Source organism: Mycena indigotica (genome assembly GCF_014461135.1).
Source record: "Mycena indigotica strain 171206Taipei chromosome Unknown Mind.scaff0006, whole genome shotgun sequence".
NCBI classification, from domain to species: domain Eukaryota; kingdom Fungi; phylum Basidiomycota; class Agaricomycetes; order Agaricales; family Mycenaceae; genus Mycena; species Mycena indigotica.
In genome coordinates, this window is record NW_023503005.1 from 100,025 (window position 1) to 120,640 (window position 20,616).

The 20,616-nt window shown below is 53.8% G+C and overlaps 5 protein-coding genes across 5 annotated transcripts; 3 read left to right on the top strand and 2 right to left on the bottom strand.

Annotated features, from left to right (window-relative positions):
* Nucleotides 1-45: 45 nt before the first annotated feature.
* On the bottom strand, nt 46-2,018 carry MIND_00656700 (uncharacterized protein; the record flags this gene model as incomplete). The annotated part of the gene is made up of 5 exons (XM_037363294.1): nt 46-703; nt 751-867; nt 921-1,253; nt 1,302-1,643; nt 1,693-2,018. The coding sequence occupies 5 exons, from the start codon at nt 2,016-2,018 to the stop codon at nt 46-48; spliced, it is 1,776 nt and encodes a 591-aa protein (XP_037218938.1).
* Nucleotides 2,019-2,297: 279 nt separating this feature from the next.
* MIND_00656800 (uncharacterized protein) lies at nt 2,298-3,785 on the bottom strand (the record flags this gene model as incomplete). Its single annotated transcript, XM_037363295.1, has 2 exons — nt 2,298-3,077; nt 3,126-3,785. 2 exons carry the CDS (start codon nt 3,783-3,785, stop codon nt 2,298-2,300), a joined length of 1,440 nt encoding a protein of 479 aa, XP_037218939.1.
* A 1,453-nt stretch (nt 3,786-5,238) lies between these two features.
* MIND_00656900 (uncharacterized protein) lies at nt 5,239-6,279 on the top strand (the record flags this gene model as incomplete). The annotated part of the gene is made up of 6 exons (XM_037363296.1): nt 5,239-5,293; nt 5,348-5,386; nt 5,434-5,472; nt 5,523-5,604; nt 5,655-5,851; nt 5,906-6,279. 6 exons carry the CDS (start codon nt 5,239-5,241, stop codon nt 6,277-6,279), a joined length of 786 nt encoding a protein of 261 aa, XP_037218940.1.
* A 1,482-nt stretch (nt 6,280-7,761) lies between these two features.
* Nucleotides 7,762-9,888, top strand: MIND_00657000 (Carboxylic ester hydrolase; the record flags this gene model as incomplete). The annotated part of the gene is made up of 12 exons (XM_037363297.1): nt 7,762-7,840; nt 7,886-8,034; nt 8,088-8,162; nt 8,210-8,270; nt 8,319-8,438; nt 8,486-8,538; nt 8,588-8,695; nt 8,743-8,873; nt 8,925-9,137; nt 9,189-9,482; nt 9,533-9,711; nt 9,749-9,888. 12 exons carry the CDS (start codon nt 7,762-7,764, stop codon nt 9,886-9,888), a joined length of 1,602 nt encoding a protein of 533 aa, XP_037218941.1.
* A 7,904-nt stretch (nt 9,889-17,792) lies between these two features.
* MIND_00657100 (Carboxylic ester hydrolase) lies at nt 17,793-18,576 on the top strand (the record flags this gene model as incomplete). Its single annotated transcript, XM_037363298.1, has 3 exons — nt 17,793-17,971; nt 18,019-18,312; nt 18,363-18,576. 3 exons carry the CDS (start codon nt 17,793-17,795, stop codon nt 18,574-18,576), a joined length of 687 nt encoding a protein of 228 aa, XP_037218942.1.
* Nucleotides 18,577-20,616: the final 2,040 nt, after the last annotated feature.

The window sequence follows — 20,616 nt, forward strand, 5'->3', positions numbered from 1 at the left end:
CACCGTAGGTGGTCGACATAGAGTATGGGGATCCATAAGCGAGCTTCAATTCAGCTTATTTGCAGCAACTCCTTCCCTTTCTCCCATCTCCCCCACGAGCATACCCAACGCCTTCTCAGCTGCCGCCCTCCTGCCCGCCTTCTTCGACCGCCCAACTCCGGAGCCCACCACATTCCCATCCAACAGCAAAGTCACTGTCCATGTCGTGACAGCGCCCTTCTCGTCCGAGGACATCTCGATAGAGTATTCCCAGCCCACCGTCTGGTTGGTCTTCTGCGTATATTCATGGAAGCGCCCCACTGGATTCGTATCCGTGACAGAGAGAGGAGAAGGCGCGATATGATTTTCTGGTGGTCGCGGCAGTGAATGTGTTGGGGTGTTAGATGCTGGAACGGGAGGCGATGGAACTTCGGGAAAGGGACTGGGATCGGGGGCTTGTTCAAGCTCGTTGTCGGGTTCTTTCTCCTTTGGGTGGCCCTTTGCCCTCCTAGAACGTAGAAACGAAAGACGTTGGACGAATTTGAGCATCCGCAGGATGTGAAATGTCCTCCTTCTCGGCGTTGTGGAGTTGGGCGATTCATGGAATGAATCCAATGTGGGCAGAGTCTCCTGGTCCTGCCTATCCGATAGACAGGATGCATCATTGGTGGTAGCACCAATTGAAGCGTGAGGAATAGTACAATCTGTCGCCTCAGTACTAGTCCTAGCCTTAGTCAATGCCTATAAAGTCGACAAGAGCAATCTACTTACTGAATGAAAGTCGCAGCCGCAAACGCGCGAACTTGATACGGAGTCGAGAACCAACGTTGAAAGCGACTGCTGTTTGCCCACACATATGCACTAGGCAAGAACGCTTCGGCTCTCGGACTTTCGATATGCATCAGCTACCTTCGTTGCAATAGGCAGGAAAAACCACGTACTATCGGAGAAGCGAAACGAGCTGGAATGTGTCTTGGAACCACTCCTGGTCTTGGAGGATGCCCAGGATGTTGCAGCGAATGATGAAACCATGGATTCCAGATAAGAAAGCGGACAAAACAATGTCGAGGCCATCAAGGTCCGCAAAGACAAGTTCGGTGGTATTATCGGAGGCTTGCTCGACGTCAAGGTCTCGCAAGATTTGAGACATAGCATGTGCAATCTTTCGCAGGACTGTGTCGAAGAGTTGTCCAGACTGTAACCAAAAGGAGGGAAGTTCCAGAATACCGCCGATATAGCGAAGGGGTAAGAACGCGTTTGATTCGGTAGGGGTGCTATCGATGGAGGTAAGAAAAGAATTCGAGATGAGAGAGGCCACATACTGCAACTCAAAAGCGACGAGCAATTTCTCGACAACCGTCAATCCACCGTGATAACCTTCAACACGAGCATTTTCCACTAGGTTCGCCTCCACAAGAGATGTAATGTCGCTGTCGACAAGGCACGCGCTTGCGAAACCCACAAAAAAGTCGAGTTCGTCTCCGTTGTCATGACCATGATACTGCGGCTTCCAAAGTGCACGGAGCCCATCTAGCGAGACAGGTTGCTTGACTAGAGTGCGGATTGACCGTGACTCCAGGAAGAAATGACGCAAACCCGGGTAACGGGTCGTGAAATCGATGATGCAATTGAAGGCATCCATTTGCGTGTCCGCTGAGTGCGTCCTGCAGCTGTCGTTGAGAGATGGGGCCAAAGAGTTTGTATGAGACTCACGGGGAGGCATAATATAACAGCTTGGAGCAGTCCCTCTTGAGCTTTCCGACACAGGCCTGGCTGTGGTGAAGGGTATAAATTTTGCGCTCCCGTTCATGCTCCCCTCCGGTGTCGAAGTACCGCGTTATCCTTCCTGCCACAGCCAATGGACCCAATCCGAAACTGTGGGCCGCCCTGTTGGCCGTCTTTTCTGCAACTGAGCCAAGCGAGTCGTAGAACTCATTCAGCGTCCGCCCGGGATAAAGTTTGTGTGCCGGTGATTGAGCGCGGTTATTCTGACGGGCGAGCGTCTGAGTAGGGCGAAGGATGAGCGCAGTACTGCTCATTCACGATCGAATGGACTGGGGGAAAGCCAGGCATAAGGCGCATGACCACGGACAGATTGCTGTGTTATATCCATCTATCATTGCGAAAATGGTAAGTAGAAGAACGGGGAGACTTGAGCAAGAGTTACCTAGTCTGACTCAGCGTAGAAGTTTGAGAATTGGCTACAGCAGAGTGAGCGCTGACGACGAAAAGTGACGAAAATTTGAGATGTGACACCGCTGTGACCATCACGCTTCAGACAGGAATATTCGCAAAATTCTGGATTGACTCCCATCCACTTAGTCTGCCATAGCAATCGAACCTGCAACAACGTATTCTAGTATCCTCCCTGCATCTTTGTAGCGCTCTCCCTCTGTTTTGACTCTGGGTCCTCTGCTTGCTGAAATAATGCCAATTCGAATCGCTTCCTCTCTACCCAGCCTCAGCACCACAGCTACATCACGATACCAGCCAATTCCATGCTCTAGTGTTACCCATAATGCGTACCCCTCCAGATCCGGATGCAAGATCACGGAGCCCTCTGTGTCGTCTGACCAGCGAAGATTGGGGAAGGCGTGTCCACTGTCCGCCCAGCGCCGCCACTTCCCTTGCATCGGCTCTCCACACGGAATATAAGCGTACAACTTGTACTCCCCCGCCCTGCAGTCAAGGTATATGTCTCCATGTTGCGGCGCCTCGTCTTGCGACCAACACAACTCTGTTTCTGGGTCGCTGATGCCATAGAACTCATGATAAGCTATTTCGTACGACAAATGCGCAAATTCCGATTCATTGGCGGTTGGAGAACGAGGTCCTGGAGCTCGTGTCGCTTGGACTGGATGTGGGTATGACGCGGGGAGGAATTTGGTCCGGAATGACTTTTTGACGACTGCCATGGGCCCCGGAGCAGGACAGTACTGGTTTTGGGTCTTCAGCTCGGTGATCGTCCCAAACGAAGGAGTAGGCCAGGTTTCGCGTTGACAGAGAGGCGACATCTGGTCAGTGGTGTCCATTGGTTGTTTGAAGCCGCTAAAAGTATTCGAAGCGCATTCCTGGTTGAAGAACTGGTCGGACTGAACCTAAAGAAACTGCATTACTGGGGTTAACCAGCAAAGACGATGTCTAACCTCTTTTGAGGGCCAGGAGACTGCGGGGATCCGGTAATTGAGGGTACTTTCTGCTCGACACTTGACCTCTTTAAGGACCCGAATTTCTAGATTTCGTAGTTTGGCTGTTGGCACTACCTCCTTGAATGTAAAGTCATATGAGAACCTCGATAGATCTGCGATTCGAATCCAGCGAGCGCAGTGTTCGTATCGATCGACCCCCAAAGAGTAGGAAGGAGCGAAAGGATGCCAAAGAACCGGAGAAAACTGGACAGAACAAGGACCCACCACGTCATCGACGAGTGGGAAGAGCTCGAGCTCTTTACTTAACTCAAGCTCAAGACGCCACCGCTGCCAACCACCTTTTGTATAGCCATAGAGCGTGAACTGTTGGTTTGTGTCAACATAAACATCGCCGGGGTTGACGCCTAAAAGGGACGCTGTCGGCGGTCCTGCACCGTAAATCTCATAGTAAGGAATTCGAAAAGCACCGTTATGACTGCGACGGAGAATATACGGATAGTCGACCTCCAGCTCATCCTGAGCGACACGAAGCTCCTTCAATCGCGCTGTAAGCCCGGGCTGCGTAGCGCAGTGCGGCATCGATTGTGTTCTTGTGGGATGGATCGTCCGGAATCGCTTCAAGTCACGGGCCCGTGCCAACTTGAACTTCGGCGGCATGACGGGAAGAGACAAACTTGCGATTGAGTCTCCGATTCAACTGGACGCTGTGATGTAAGCAGCACGTGCTCTGCATCACTCTCCCACTTACCGTCACTCAACAGCCTTCGTCCCATTCCAGGCAAGGCTGCGATGATCAGCGCCAGAACCATCTCGAAGAACTTCAAGAAGACAAGGAATGACGTCGCCTGACTGGACTCAATTCGTATCTCGTGGCTTGTGGCCCTGGTGGTGGCTTTCAAAGCTTTATGCTCACCAGGCCTCCGTGGCAGCATAATCCTCGATGTAAAGGGTAAGTCGGTGCTCATTCTGACGATTCCAGTTCATCTGACGTGTCATATCAGCTATTGCCGCATCTTATATATTACTGTGTGTCCATGGGCCGTGTATTTAGCGGCGTTGTAAGTATAAAGACCGCAAAAAAGGTCACACAATCTCTCTGGCATATTTTACCCCTCCCCTCTGGACCGCGATGTCGATGCAAAGTAAGCAGAGTAACTACCCCTTCGGTCAGCGCATAGGTACGTGACCATTACCCTTTTAGATTGTCCTAACATTTACCTGCGTCTCTATAGATCACCCGACCACCGATTTCTACGGTCTCGCAAGCGGAGGTTCATTCGGACGCTCGTCTTCTACTAGGATCCCTATAACTTTGCTTCACGACTGCAAATTCCCGACAGCTGAACGGCCCGCTGCCTCTGTGGGATCGGAAGGGCCCATTCCTGCCAACTCCCAGGAGCCCCAAACGGCCTCATCGTAGGCTTTTCTTCCTCGTATTTGGATCGGTTGCGAACATACTCCACAGGCAGGGAACTTGAATGTGCATGAGTACGAACGCTGGCTGCTCGAAGTTGTCGGTATTAGCCTGTTGCTTCACGTTGCATGCATTTCAATGGCACTTTCTGGATTGTTATTTTCGAGAGGGAGTCAAGCTGCCAGTCACCATTCTTCCTCAACTTGTCTTCGAGTTAGGGACTGTGTGTACGACTGTGTACGACTGTGACGAGGACATTTATCTGAATTGGGTGGAACAAAATTTCCGATCGCCATCTGTCCATCGGACTCTTTCCCATTCTCCCCCACTCAACCACTTGGTTTGGATGCTCGAGCTAAGTATACGATACTAGACACGTCTTGTCAAGGTGGAGAGAGCTGTAGGCTGCCACCGTGGTGTAGCACGCGGTGCACCCTTGATGACAGCCCTCCTGCCTGATTGACCTCTTGGCTCCTCAATCGACTCAGTCCGAATCCGCAAGAAGCCCTAGAAGCTGTCGGTGCCTTCCGGTTCGAGGAACAGAGTCAAAACACCGCTTTTCAATATACGCCAATGATTACGGAAGCAATACAGCTCTTGCCGATTGGTACATCTGAGCCCTTCATCAAACGCGTCCTTGCTTTATCTCCTCTCCATTGTCTCCTCTGTGTCGACCCCGCTTGACTTTCCCCCCTCATGAGCCTCGCAAACTTCCTCCGAGAGTACAAGTTGGTCGTCGTGGGCGGAGGTGGTGCGTATTCCACTGAATGTCACGGTCGCGCTGTAGGCTGACCTCTTCCCTTAGGCGTTGGCAAATCTGCTTTGACCGTCAGATTCATCCAAAGTGTGTCGTGTGGCTTTCGTTGAATCCTCGCCTAACTTGCTGAAAAGACCGCTATGACGAGGAGGACTACCAGCCGACGATAGAAGGTCTTTCCTACCCCATCTCAAACGCGTCTGTCGTCGCTCATGACTGCCAGACTTCTTTCGAAAGCAGTGTGTCATTGACGAGGAGGTCGCGCTGCTCGAGATTCTCGATACCGCTGGCCAGGAGGAGTATCGGTGCGTGGCGCAACACCATAAATAGCTGGCTATTGACGAGCCACTACCAGGGCTATGCGAGAGCAGTACATGATTCACGGCGAGGGCTTCCTGATTGTTTACTCCATCAACGACCGCAACTCGTTTGAAGAGGTGCCCTCGTTCTACGAACAGATTCTTCGGGTCAAGAACGTCGACGTCTTCTCCTCGGTGATCATCGTTGGGAGCAAATGTGATTTGGAGTTCGAGCGGCAAGTTAGCACCAGCGGTATGTGGTCATAACTGGTTTTTTTGGCGAGACTGATGTCCTTTGGTTTGGCAGAGGGCCGCAATTTGGCGCGGAATCTTCGCTGCACGTTCATTGAAACCTCTGCTAAACAGCGAATCAACGTCGACGAGGCATTCATCAATCTTGTCCGTGAAATCAGGCTGTACAACAAAGAGAAGGTGCGTAACCATCTTTGCCCAATTCAGCACGAATCATCCCTATCCAACTATCCATCCGCTGCAATTTTGACTGATACACACCGTAGCAACTGGCGTCTGGGCGGGGAGGTGGCGGTGGCGCAGATTTGGCCTCGCGAGGATTCAATAACAATGGCGGAGACGATGACCCAGGATTCACTTGCAGCTGCAAGTGCGTCGTACTCTGAACAACTGAAGGAAGGAATTGGAAGAAGTCAATACTGGAATTGAAATGTATCTGTATAACAACCCTGGACAAGTATCATAGACTGTGTCTGACCCATACTCGTCAGACATCAAGGATGGCTTGGGACAATTCTTGAGCAGATGGTTACCCGCCAGTGCTACTAATACTGAGAGCGAGGTTGATTGGATGAAGAATAACTTGCTCTAATCGCTGCGGCATTCAGGATAGCGCAACGAGTGTTCTTGAACTTGAAGATGGTCGACTCTCGAGCGAGGCTGCCGCCGAGGCAGCGTCGATTTGTCAGTCATGTTCTTCGATGCAGAGCTAGTGCTATTAGGAGCATAGACTTGTCTTCGCGGAGGTTCATACGTCCGATGTTATTGGACTATCAGAGTGACTAGCCGGGGTCAACGATAAGTTATAACGTGTCAATGACCATGAAGGAGCCCTTTCAGAACGAATCGCAGAGCCAGGGAAGTGATTGGAGTCGTTTGATGTCCTCTCGAGTGGGCTATGACCGACGTGTTGCCACAGTTCCTGGGAGTGCTGTTAACAGTTAAGCTCTACTAGTAGGTCAACGACTTGTAATCTTAACTTGTGAAAAGACAGACAAAGAAACGCGCCATTTAGCTTCCGGAATATGACGGCCACGAAATAGCATGGCTCATGGTCGTCTGTTGTCGAAATACCCAGACTATTCGCTCATGGGAAGAGAGAAGCCTTGAAGGACTGAATCTGACTTTTTGTAAGTTCCTGTCCCCTTAAGTATTGGAGCTCTACCGTACCACGAGCTGCTTCTTGTGCTTACTCCCGAGAGCATTATTCCTCCTGTCGCCTCGTCAGCGATTTTTAATAGGACCATCTTGCGAAGGAATTGGCCTGAAGCAGGTTTGTCAGCGCGTGATCGCATGACATAAGCGATGAAAACTTGTCCCGACAGTCGAAGCCGTGCACACGACGCACACGCAGCCTGAAGTTGTTGACCCGCAAACCCACGAAAGCACATAACAAGCGAGACAGCACTCCTTTTCTCGCAAGAATGGCTTGACTCTAATGGCGAATCGGCTGATGCGGGTTCCGTCGCGGTTGGCCTTCGTTGAAGCAGACAGCAACTCGGATAACGGTTTCTTTTGGACTGTCTATGCTGGTCGGAACGAGTCGCCGTACTGTCAAAGTCGCTGGTCCGGCGTCCACGCCTGTTCACGCGGGGTTTGTGTTATCCTGTTCCCCGCCTCGTCGGATGCTGAACTTTCCCAGAGCCTCGTCCCCCTCGATCTCAGTCCCGACCGCTTTGGGGGGCAACCCTAGCTGCTGACAGCGCAAATACCCGAAGCCTCGCGAGCATTTTGACGCTGTCTGGGCTTGAGGAAGCCTGAAAGGAGATTCGGGGCAGCACCAGGTGACCACATCCCAAGCCTCAACGTCGCCGGAGAGCCAAATTTAGGTCATGGGAGCGTGAGGGGCATATTTAGCCAAGGGGCTCAATTCATCGATGGTCGCGGGTGAGGTCCAGCTTCAAGTCTTATATGGTGGCCATCGGCATTCTCCTGCTGGTTTGTATCCTTGGGGTCGACGCTGCTACTTTGTCCACTGTCACTTTGGACTGTAGGTACGCGTCTTTGAGTAGTTTCGTGTCTGATTTCATTCTAGATGGGACGTTCAAAGGCGTAACGAACACGACGACGGGCCTTATATCATTCTTGGGCGTGCGCTATGCAGACCCGCCGACTGGGGCACTGCGTTGGCGAGCACCTGTCTCGCCGCCTTCAAAACATTTGGGGAAGGTCGACGCGACTGCAGTATGTGACGCTCGTTCAGTGCTCGTCTAACTCGTCTCACTCTCGATTTGTAGCTTGGCTCCGCATGTATCGGGACCACTCAGACGAACTCTGGCGCGACAACGGACGAAGACTGCTTGTTCAGCAATGTACGCCCCTGTTCAACATATAATCATTCTAACGCCGCCCCCCGAAGGTCTATGTACCTATCAACGCCACCCTTGGCAGCAACCTCCCTGTCCTTGTCTTTTTCCATGGTACATTCCCCGAACGCTCGTCGAAATCACGCTCTAATCTTATCTTAGGCGGCGGATTCGAAAACGGTCGGACTCGCGATGCTCCCGCGCAGTTCTTCATGCCCCACATCAAACAGCCCATGCTCTTTGTCACTTTCGAATATCGCCTTGGCCAGTTCGGCTTCCTTGGTGAGTTGTGTGTTCGCCAAACGATGACAATAAACTCATTCTTGTAGCCGGGACTCCAGTTCACCAAAGCGGACAGCTGAATGTCGGGCTCTTGGACCAGGTATGCGATATCCATGTCGCCCTTCCCGAGTTGCTGAACCTGGGTTCAGAGAGCGGCTTTAGAATGGGTTCAGATCTACATTGCTCAATTCGGCGGAGACCCGACAAAAGTTACGATCTGGGGTCAAAGCGCTGGAGCCGCATCTGTCGTGTACCACGTAGGCGCATTTCTTTGGCCAAATCCAGAAGCTCAGAATCACGACAGCTGATAGCGGAGGGAGGGGAGGACAAGGGACTTTTTCGTCAAGCTATTGCCGACAGCCCACCTATGCTGTCGCTCTTCCGCTATAATGATCCGCACATCGAGAACCTTTTTATGCAATATGCGGGCTTTGCGTAAGTCTCAAAAAACTTCTGTTGCTTGTCTTTGGCTCAATACATACTCAGAGGCTGTTCGGGGAGCGGTAACGGACCAGCCATCATGGCCTGTCTTCGTGCAGCATCGACAAAAACGATCGCGACTGCGGGAAGCAAACTTTTGGCCAACTTGACGTCGGCTTTATTTCCCATCGGCCCAATCTTCGACGGTTCTTTCCTGCGCGAAAGACCTGTGGAAGCATTTCAAAACGGCCACTTCGTCCGCGTCCCCGGAATCTTTGGGTGCGGGGTTGGCAAGCCCTTGCAAACTCGCCTCTGACTATGTATCTCTAGCTCCAACACCAATGAGGGTGATCATTGGTCCGCCGAACTGGACAATCCCCTCGCAAACACTTCGATGCCTAATGCGACACAAACGACGGTCTACAACTTCCTTGCCGGGCAATACCTCGACTTGTCCCGCTCGTCTTTCGACACAGCGGTCGCACAATTCTATCCCTTGACCGACTACAATGGCTCGTTCAGCCTCCAAGGACAGCAGATGTATGGCGAGATGCGCTACATATGCAGTGCCCTCTCTGTTGGCGGGGCCTTGAACGTGTCCGGTGTGCCCTCCTGGCAGTTCCAGTAAGCGACGGAACCTGCTTCTATCGATAATGACTGACATGCGTGCGTAGCTGGGACAACCCCACCCTCGGCTCTTCCCACGGCGACGAGCTCGACGCCTTCTTCGAAGACGACTCGGGCAACGATAACGCCAACGAAGCGGTAGTCGTAGCGATGCGCGAGTTCTGGAACTCGTTCGCCGTGTCAGGCTCCCCGCTTTCGCCGTCTGCCTCTGTTTTGTGGACGGCAAGTAATTCGCGGGACAGTTGCTGCAATGTCGGCTGAAGGCTACCCACAGGAAAACGGTGTCGATGGAGGCCCGCGAATACTGTTCCATCCCTCGCAGGTCGCTATGGAGCCGGTCGACCCAAAGTTGGCTGCGCGATGTGCGTTTTGGCACTCGCTGAGCACAGAACTTGCAATCTGAATCACTCAATTTACGTCTTAAAGACTTGTATGTAACAAAGCGCAATGCGCGCAGATTGATTGATTAAATCTGCTTATATAACATGTTACCCCTCCCCGCACGCCTCGCTCCAACGCTAAGTCGCGCTCGCTCGCCAAGTCGCGCGAGGCCAAGGCCATTCTAATATACCTCGTTGGCTTGCGCACGGACCCATAAACAACGTCATGTGAGTACTTTTGTGCGTCGAGTAGCGGGCGAAAATTTGGGTTTGGGGACGTGTTTGGGTGGATTTCATGGGTGTCTCAGGCAGAGTCAGTCTCGGGCTTCTCGGGTAGGGGTAAAAGCCATGTATTCAGTATTTTTATGAGACACGCTAATTAACGACGCGTCGCGACGCGTCTCGTCGCGTCAAACACGCGTCAGACTCCCTCCACGCAAGTCCCTCCATCCTCACTCCCCCTTCCAATGGCAGCGCGCCGCGTCAATGACCCGTACACCGTCCTGTCCGGTTCCCACTGACGGCCGTGTGGCCAACACACACCCAATCCCTTCGCAAGCCCACCTGCGCGTTGGCCTCCGGCGGCCCGAAAACGAGCCTTGAATCGCGCAAGGGGCATCCTAAATCACACCTACAAATACCATCAAAATCGTGGCAAATCCCGCGGGTGTCGACTGACTACGTATGTCGATGTCGCTGGCCGGCTAGATCCGCCTCGGGTGCTGCAGGTCCGGCGGTGTGGGCCAAGGAAGACACGGGCCTAAGCTCGGGCAACGAGAGAGTGATGTCGAAGGTTTAGGGTTGACGGCGCGCGCAAAACGGCAGGCTAAGCGATGTGATGTCCGCGCGGGAGAAAATTGATCGGAGACCGACTTGATAGCAGCCGCGCGAATTTGGCCGTGCACCAGCCGGGCCGTGCCCGGAAGCATGTCAATCTTGCCGGCAGGAATGTCCCAGTACATGCAGCGGCGGGATAGAAGCCGACGCGCGCAAGGACGGGAGTCAGTGCAGGGGGGGAACTTGACCGGAGGCCCCGGACTTGATAGCCAGTCAGGCCGTCGCGCAGAAGAGTTTGGCATGGGCGGCAACTTGAAAATGACAGAGACTTCGGTGCAGCGGGTGAGTCACGAGCCAAAGGTGCAGCTATACAAACGAACATGTTAGCAGAGTTGAGAAGCAAAGATGACGGGTACTCAGTACCGTCACTGGCAATCGGGGACCATAGTGCCGCGAACGAGAGGTTGGCCGCGGCGCCGGCGACAGACCCGATGAGTTGGGAGAGATGATGGCCCGGTAGCGCAACTCCCCATGGGTCCCGAGGGAAACAAGCTGATGCAAGGCGCGGGCACAGGTCGCGGTTCGGGTGATCTAGACAAAGATGTAAGCGGAAGTATAAGGCAAGAAGAACATGAACCTATTACAAGGGCCAGCGGCAACAGTGGCGGATCCACTGTGCCGAGTGCGTTTACAGCCAGGCGGTGGCGTTCGCCTCCGGCGGCCCGGACCTGCGAAAAAATGAGCTTTGAATCACAAAAAGAAGGGGTAAGGATGCACCTGAAAATACCATCAAAATCTGATGATATCAATGATCCGGACGTCGGCAGCCGTCGCTAGCGCTGTAAATTGGGTTAGCAAGAGGACAAAAGTGGAGACACGGAGGGAAACTGACCCGAAATGATGTGCCATCAACAAAGGCTGGGAGGCATCAGTCGGTATTGGCGGTGATGCACCGACTGATGCGGCTGATGTTCGGTGATGGCGGCGTGGCAGCCAAAGACAGAGCTTTGGCTCCGGGAAGGTTGAAGCCTGGAACAATGGTGGGCCTGCGGCCGTGGAGACCCTGGAGGAAAAATGAGCATGTGAAGGTCAAAATGAGCGCTGCTTACATGAGAGGTAGTGATGCACCATCAATCGCGGCAAGGTCCGTGGAAGGCTGCAGGTGGGAACCAGCAGCGGAAGCAGCCGCGGCTGCAGCCAGGGTATGCCGAGGACTGGCGGCGCCAAGGCAAGGCACCATCGCTTCATGTTGACCACATGGCAAAGCAGCACCGATGGCACGTTGTGTTGATGCGCCGATTGATGCGATATTTGGGCGGGCGGGTGATGGCGGCCGAAGTGCCACCAAAGACAGAGCTTTGGCTCCGGGAACATCGAGGCCGAGAGCAATGTCGGGCCTCCGGCCACCAAAACCTGGAGCAAAAAATGAGCATTTGAACGTCAAAATATGCGCCGCAATCTGCTTACGTAAGCATCAATTGATTCGTGAGTTCAATCAAAACTGCCGATTTCTCGCCAAACCAACCAGCAACGTCCCCATCAGTGTTCGGCCAAAGGTCCCCCGCGCCGGTCGGGAATCGTCGGACTGTCCGGACTCCGGAGCTTGAGATGCGAAAAAAGACCTATCCAAGGCATGGGTCAGCAAAGTTACATTCAAAACGCACAACAGCATACCAGTATTAGTTCCACGTCTGAGCAGAGGTTCATCACACCACCACGGCCTGCGAAGTCGGAAGCATCATCGTCGGCGGTTGCCGACCAGCGTTCTCCGTGCCGGCATGGATTCCCGCTCGGAGTCGGCGGTGGATCCAAGAGGAAAGCCTAGCAAAGGTCAACGACGTGAGACTCAGAAGAAAAGATCATACTGACATAAGTTCCGGGTCCGAGCAGAGGTTCCCCCAACCGCCATAGTTTCCCGCTCCACCGGCGATGACAACGAGACAAAGAACCTATCGAAGGTCAGTGTCATGGATGAGGAATGGATACAACTTACGAGCAGAGGTTCCTGTACATTCACGCAGGTGCAGGCCCCCACACAACAATACTAGCCTAGTAGAACTCAAGGTCAGCTTTCAAACCCCAGAAGAGTAACGAAGACTTACCGTATACTAGTACACCCATGGTTGGTGGCAGCGGCAGCGGTAGCGCTACAACAACAGAGATATTGCCGCCGGCGGCTGGCATGTCGGCCGACTGTTTTCGCGCAGAGGTGCCCGCTCCAAAACCGGCACGAGACAGCCGAGCAAACGGAAAATCTGGAAATTTCATGAGTCGAAATCAAAACCAGAGATATTCGGACCATACCTCCATCGAGAAGAACCAAAATAAGGGCGGGAATTGATAGTGGATAGTGAAGCTGCGGAGTGGGGGTACTGGGGGGCTTCTGCGCTCGACACAAGGACAAAATCTGCAAGCTGTTAAGTCAAGGTCAAGCAGAGGTACTGCGGCCATACCTTGAGCGCAATGTAAGCACACAGGGAGAGTCTAGAGAGAGTCGGCACGGGCACAGCATTGGCAGCTCAGGTGGACATGTGATGGTGAGTGCGCTGTCGGTTTCTCCAGAAGGCGAGTCAAGCATTTGGCTGACGACAATGTGAGAAGGAAAAAGATCAAGCAAACAGCCAGACTCACCGCGCTCAAGTTGGTGGGCAACTTGAAGCAGCCGAAACTTGAAGCTCCAGTGCAGGATGTTGCAGCGACATTCAGAGTTCAGCGCACCAGACACGGATGGCTCGGGGGATGGTGTGAGGGGAAAGCAAGAAGTCAAGCGAGCTTGCAGACGTACCGGCACTTTAATGGGCGCGTTGAGCACCGCAACGGCAAGGAAAGGTAGTCGTGGAGTGAAGACAACCAGGATTTGATGTGACGGTCAAATCGTCACGTCAACAAACGAAGCTGCGGTCCAAGGGCGGAGCGCACGTGTGGAGGGAGTTAGAGTGCTAAGTCTGCGTCACTGTCCCAGCTTGCCCGACATGATCGCAGCTGTCGAGAAGCTTGCGGGCACTGGCATGGTGCGGCGTGGGGTGATAAGGCGGACACCGGCGGCCCGCGCTGCAAGTAATTCGGAAGCTAGTTGAGTGGCGCCTCGGCGAGCAATCGGGCGGCGGAAGGATGGAGGTGTGGGCGTGGGTAGTGCGGTTAAAGAAGGGAAGTCATGCACGTTGTGAGGTTAGTGGACAAGCTTGTGTCAGGCGGGCGTAGGGTGGCGATATGTACACTCGAGCGACTTCCCCAGCAAGTCTTCCTAGCGCTACTGGTGCTCTCCTGCCTTCTGTTTCCTCTCTAGCTGTTCTACCTCTCTCTCCGACTTTTGCACTGTATCATTTTCATCTTTTTTTTGAAATTCTCCCTGGGAAAGGACCTCGAATGTGGTCAATGCGTCGCATACTCGTATGGAAGTCACTCGCCTCACTAGCAGTCCCTCTGCAGAGAACTTCGCACAGACAATTCCCGATTGGGAAGTTGGCCCGGTACCTTTCGGGCTCAGCGCCTTTCTTACCGATGCATAGGTATATTTCAGATAAGTTTTAAATATACTTTGCTTCCGTCTGCCGAAAACTGTCCGAGGCTTATCGCGGCGCGGGATACCATCTAATTGGACACACACACATAAAACCAGCATTTGTTGAAGTAAGTTATGCAAAGTCCGCTTCGAAGGCCGATTAAGGCGCGGAACGGATATTAATAGATTTTATGTGATGCTTTGGGCTTTTCAGGCGGCTTCAAAAGTGCACAATCGTACGATTTGACCACATCAATTTCCGCAAACCAACAACCCGCCGCACTTTGTCCACTTGACAGGTGGATCCTGTCGCCGCCTTCGATGGACATACTTCTTCTCCCGATGACGTGGGGACATCTCCGAGAAGCCGCTCTTTGGCCCCCCGCTATAAGTTTGTTAGCCTCCACGATCTTCGCAAATCCACTCTCTCCCTTTCCCCCCCATCTGCCCTTCCCCCACTCTTTCCCTCCCTCACACTTTCCCTCAGCATAATTGTCGCCCTGCTCGTTGTCCGCTCCCTTCGCTCGCTTCCAGCTCGCCTCCGGCCCACCCGGTCGATCATCACGTGTGGTTGACTTTCCACTCATTCTCGTCATCGTTGTCATTGAGCTGACCATCGTGTACAGGCTGTCGTCTCCTCTATCTCTCTGTTCCCTATTCACCATTGCCTCCCCTCGCTAACTTGAGAGAAGCCATAGCGCAGACGATGAAGCCTAGGACATCGTTTGCGCTATGGCTTCCCTCAAGTTCAGCGGTGGATACTGCTGACCATCGTGCACAGGCGGATTCCGCTCTTCAAGTTCGTCACCCACCGCTTCTGGTCTTCAACATTATCGCCCGTCCCTTCTCTTGTCGGGGTTGCAATGCAGGTATGCAAGCTAGTTGTTGTCGTGGCCTTGCTCGTTGACAGAGTCGCCTTAGTCCTTGATTGGTGGACGTTGTCGTCGGAGCAGTTTCACCCTCGGGCAAAGGTGCGCGTCGTCTCTTTGCTATTGGCTTAATCGCTGATTCCGAAGTCAGTTCTTGTGCCCGACTTTTTTGAATATATCGTACCGTGACCAGTCTTAATCCCTTCGTTCCACCTCCCCTCTGACCATCGTTCACAGGCTTGACTGTGCTGTCTCGTCGGAGGGTCTTCGATTTATCCAACATCTTGATCTTCATTCGCTGACTTCATTTCCAGGCGTTGTCGTTGTCGGGTTCCACCACAAGTGTGTCGTTACCGTATCCTTCCTGCCTGCTGACCATTAATTTTAGACCAGCCTTCGTTATGCAGCACGTACCATTCATGCTGCTTCACCTTCCCGCTGACCATCATCTCCAGTTACCTCGGGTTGGTTATCGACCGTGTCCTTGTCGTTCGCAACGAAGTCGTAGTCAATGACAAGACGGTCTTCAGTCGGTAACCCAGCAGGCTTGGCCTCTACTTCTGCATCTCCCGCTGGACCGCTCACCGTCCTTCACAGTCCTTTTGCCTCGTTGGAGGCGGCATTTTCGCTCGAGGTCGCTGGGGACGGTGCAATCGGGGCGGGTTATTCGTCAAGCTGCTGGGGTCAGTCCCCGTCTCGCTTTCCTCAATCTCGTTGCTTACCACCGCACAGATCGCCTCATTTCGCCCAAGAATGTTGTCCATGCCCAGTTTGCGAAGTACCCATCGTGTTTTCGTTCTTGCTGACCGAGTTTTGCAGGTCTATGGCTGGAATTCGACCAGACGATGCCTTGGCGATAGACGTCGAAGACCACGCGCTTGGTTTGCGATTGAGGCTGTGTTCGCAGGCGCTTTCGCGCCCAGTCATTCGAAATACTACTAAAGTTAGTCTCCGTCTCGCTTTCCTCACTCTCGTTGCTTACCACCACCCAGATCGCCTCGTTTTGCCCACGACTCTTGCCCATGCCCAGTTTGCAAAGCATCCATCGTGTCCTTGCTCTTGCTAACCGAGTTTTGCAGGTCTGTGGCTGAAATTCTGCCAGGCGATGCTTTAGCGATTGATGTCGAGGGCAGAGTGCTTGGCCTCGCGATTTGCGACGAGGATGGCGCGCTAGACAGCGCATTCGCTGCGGGCGATTCGAAACACTTCTGGGGTCAGTCCCAGCTTCTCTCGCTTCTAATATTGCCACTTACCGCCCAGCAGGACACCTTGTTTCGCCCAAGATTGTCCTTCATGCCCAGTTTGCGACGAATCCTCTTGAAGTCGCTATTGCTGACCGATTTTTGCAGGGTTTTCGCTGGGAATCGGCCAGGCGGAGCCGTCCGCGATAGAAGCCGAGGACAGCGCCTTTGGGGCCGCGCTGAGCGGCGCAATCGCGGCTGGTACAGGTGAGACTATGCCGGGTTAGTCATAGTATCGCTCGCGCTGAAAGCCGGTCGTTTAGGCCCAGCCTTGCGAGCAACAGTGCCCGATGCATCCCGAGTCCGAGTTTGCGGTCGATTCGTCCTGTTTTGGCCGCTTCTGAACGAGCTTTGCAGGTATCCGGCAGGCATTCGGCCAGGCAACGCGTTTTCTATGGCGCTTGGATGTGCCGTCGGAGCGACTGTTAGTAGCCGGGACTCACCAGACACAAGTATTACCGTTGCACTATCCCTTGTCCTTGGCCCATTCACTAATCTTCGTGGGCAGGCCGCTTGAACAACGGAGTCAGCCAGCACAGCAGTTGTCAACAAGCTGTACCTTTCTGATACTCTACCTCTTTGCATTCACATGCTGACTTTTTTTTGCAGGTTACCGCAGATGTTCTGTTCGCGATTGCCAGTGCCGACCTTGGGCTGGTACTGGATTTCCTCATTCGTGACATTGCCGCTGACGAACGCGTTCGTTAGGATTGATTCCGCGAGTTGCGAGCGCAGGACGGACGTTAGCGGCGCCCCGGCATCTTGTTGTTTGGGTTCAGGATGGCGTAGTGAGAGTTCCGGCCCGCAGTACATAGATTTGGAGGTCGTGCTGCCGAGCGAGCGCCGGTCCAGCTTGCCCGAAGAAGCCGCGTCGGTGGCGGGCGTTGCATGAGAACGCGGCCCGAGCTGTCAGGGCAGCTTCGGGCGGGCTGGTTGGGGGCGGAGGAAGGGACCCGGAGTGGTTGGTCAGCAACACGTGCCCGGGTGACGGACCCGACTCGCCGGCCATGGTCCCACGCTGCCGCCGCCGCTGCTGGGCTCGTCTTGTCCCCCCGTTTGACTTGTGCTCACCATCAGTGCAGAGTCGTGCGGCGGTGTCTTCAAGTTGTCGGGGTTGCGCGTATGCTGGTTGTTGCCATGGGCTTAGTCGCTGATGCACTCGTCATAGGCGTGAATAGGTGGAGCCGCGGCCACGGCCTAGGCCTGAAGTCGCTGTGGTCGTGGTTTCACCCTTGGGCAAAGGTGCGGGTTGGCCTTTTGCTGTTGGCTATGTTGCTCATTGCGAAGTCAGTTCAGGCGTCGTTTCCAACGCAGGCGCGTGTCGTTACCGTCTCGTTCCAAGGGACTTTTTTGTCAAGCTATTGCCGACAGCCCACCGATGCTGTCGCTCTTCCGCTATAATGATCCGCACATCGAGAACCTTTTTATGCAATATGCGGGCTTTGCGTAAGTCTCACTTGAAAAACTTCTGTTGCTTGTCTTTGGCTCAATACATACTACTCAGAGGCTGTTCGGGGAGCGGTAACGGACCAGCCATCATGGCCTGTCTTCGTTCAGCATCCACAAAAACGATCGCGACTGCGGGAAGCAAACTTTTGGCCAACTTGACGTCGGCTTTATTTCCCATCGGACCAATCTTCGACGGTTCTTTCCTGCGCGAAAGACCTGTCGAAGCATTTCAAAACGGTCACTTCGTCCGCGTCCCCGGAATCTTTGGGTGAGGTTGGCAAGCCCTTGTAAATACGACTCTGACTGTCTTCTTAGCTCCAACACCAACGAGGGTGATCATTGGTCCGCCGAACTGGACGATCCCCTCGCAAACACTTCGATGCCCAATGCGACACAGACGACGGTATACAACTTCCTTGCCGGGCAATACCTCGACTTGTCCCGCTCGTCTTTTGACACAGCGGTCGCACAATTCTATCCCTTGACCGACTACAATGGCTCGTTCAGCCTCCAAGGACAGCAGATGTATGGCGAGATGCGCTACATATGCAGTGCCCTCTCTGTTGGCGGGGCCTTGAACGTGTCTGGTGTGCCCTCCTGGCAGTTCCAGTAAGCGACAGAACCTGCTTCTATCGCTAATGACTGACATGCGTGCGTAGCTGGGACAACCCCACCCTCGGCTCTTCCCACGGCGACGAGCTCAACGCCTTCTTCGAAGACGACTCGGGCAACGATAACGCCAACGAAGCGGTAGTCGTAGCGATGCGCGAGTTCTGGAACTCGTTCGCCGTGTCAGGCTCCCCGCTTTCGCCGTCTGCCTCTGTTTTGTGGACGGCAAGTAATTCGCGGGACAGTTGCTGCAATGTCGGCTGAAGGCTACCCACAGGAAAACGGTCTCGATGGAGGCCCGCGAATACTGTTCCATCACTCAATTTACGTCTTAAAGACTTGTATGTAACAAAGCGCAATGCGCGCAGATTGATTGATTAAATCTGCTTATATAACATGTTACCCCTCCCCGCACGGCTCGCTCCAACGCTAAGTCGCGCTCGCTCGCCAAGTCGCGCGAGCGAGAGCGTACTCTAATATACCTTTTTTTTTCAGCGCACGGACCTCTAGAAAGTCATGTGCTTAAGGATTGCGGGGAGAAAAAATGGATTCTGAGGGCTATTTGGACGTGTCTAACGGCGGTCTCGGGCATGGTTTGGGCAGACAAGGCAGTGGGTCACTCTCGGGCTTTCCGGGCAGGGTTTGGTAGTGCAAAAACAATGGAATTCTATTTTAAGAGGTACATCCAGGCGCGCTACTTAAGACGCGTCGCGACGCGTTCGATGCCATCAAAACCAGCCCAAGTCCATCTCCGCATCCACATTGTGTAGACAACACACAGTCGCAAACTGTGCAAGTCCAGCGTTCGTTGGCTCGGACCTAGAAAAAAATGAGCTTGTTAAACCGCATAAGGGAAGCAAATACACACCCGCGATGTGAAGCCGCAGCGCGCTCCCAACGCAACTTTCAAGTCCACCCGTTCATTGGCCTCCGGCGGCCCGGACCTTCGAAAAAATAAGCCTTGTAGACCGAAAAATGGGGTCAAAAATGCACCATCAAATCGCGCGATGGCAACGGCAAGTCGGCGCAAAGAAGGAGGACGCGGGGCCCGAGAAGAAGTCGGCGGGAGGGAAGCTGGACCGGCAGCGCTTCCGGAGCGCAAAGGGCAAGGGATGCGGGGAAGGCACCGCCTGGGAGAAGGAGGAAAGCCGGTCACAAGGCCTCCGAGGCAAAGTCAGTGATGATTGCGCAGGGATTGACAGAGAGTACTCACAAGCATGTCACAGGGGAGGCACCGCATGACCACAAGTCGGTCCGGCCCGGGGCAGGGACTGTGGCCGGTGACTCGGAGCAGGGATGGGAGAAAGACGATAACGCGGGGAAGGTGCCGCCCGAGAAGAAGTCGGTGACCAAGGACAAGGAGGAAAGAAAACCGGAACAACCGCACGTCCCGAGCGCAACTCAAGGCCTACATGACAAAGTCAGCTGCGATTCCATGAGTATTGGCTTCAAAACTTACCGACAACGGCAACCAAAGGCTGAGATGATATGACCAAGACTTGAAGGCCGAGTCGGCGGCCAAACTCGGACCCTCGACACCCGAATAGGACAGAACTGTGATATCCAGGGCGCGATGCAGGCCTCCGGCGGCCCAGACCTGCGAAAAAATGAGCTTTGAATCGTGTAAAAACAGAATGCTCACCAAAATACCTTCAAAATAGAAGTAAGAGGACGCGGGGGAAGCGCCGCCGGAACAAGAAGTCGGCAGGAGGGAACCGAAGCAGCAGCGCTTCCCGAGCACAAACATCAAGGTCGAGCAGGAGAAGACGAGGGGAAGGCGCCGCCTGATAAGAAGTCGGCCCCATGTACCCGTTGACCCGCAGGAAAATGGGCAGCGCGTTCCCTATATAGCAAAGTCAGCTATGACTAGATGAGGATTGGCTTCAAAACTTACCCTAATGATAAGATGATATGAAGACAAGGACTTGAAGCAGGAAGCCCATCGAACCGATGGGCCATGTAGCGTTGCTAGGCCACCCGTTACTGACGCCTCCGGCGGCCCGGACCTGTGAAAAAATGAGCTTTGAATCACGCAAAAGCAGCGCCAGAATGCTCACCAAAATACCATCAAAATGTGATGATGGCATCAGATGGCCGTATGCCGGTGGCGGCGCCGCGTTCGGCCGGCTGATTATGGATGATCCTGAGGCCGGCCAGGCCACAGTGGCAGGGCACTGTGGCAGACGAGTGCGGTTGAGAGTCCGGGCAGCTATTTTGTGCCTCCGGCGGCAAAAATCTGGGGAAAAATGAGCTTTTTTGCGTCAAAATGTCGGCCAAAATCGGCTTACGTAATCATCGTTTGCA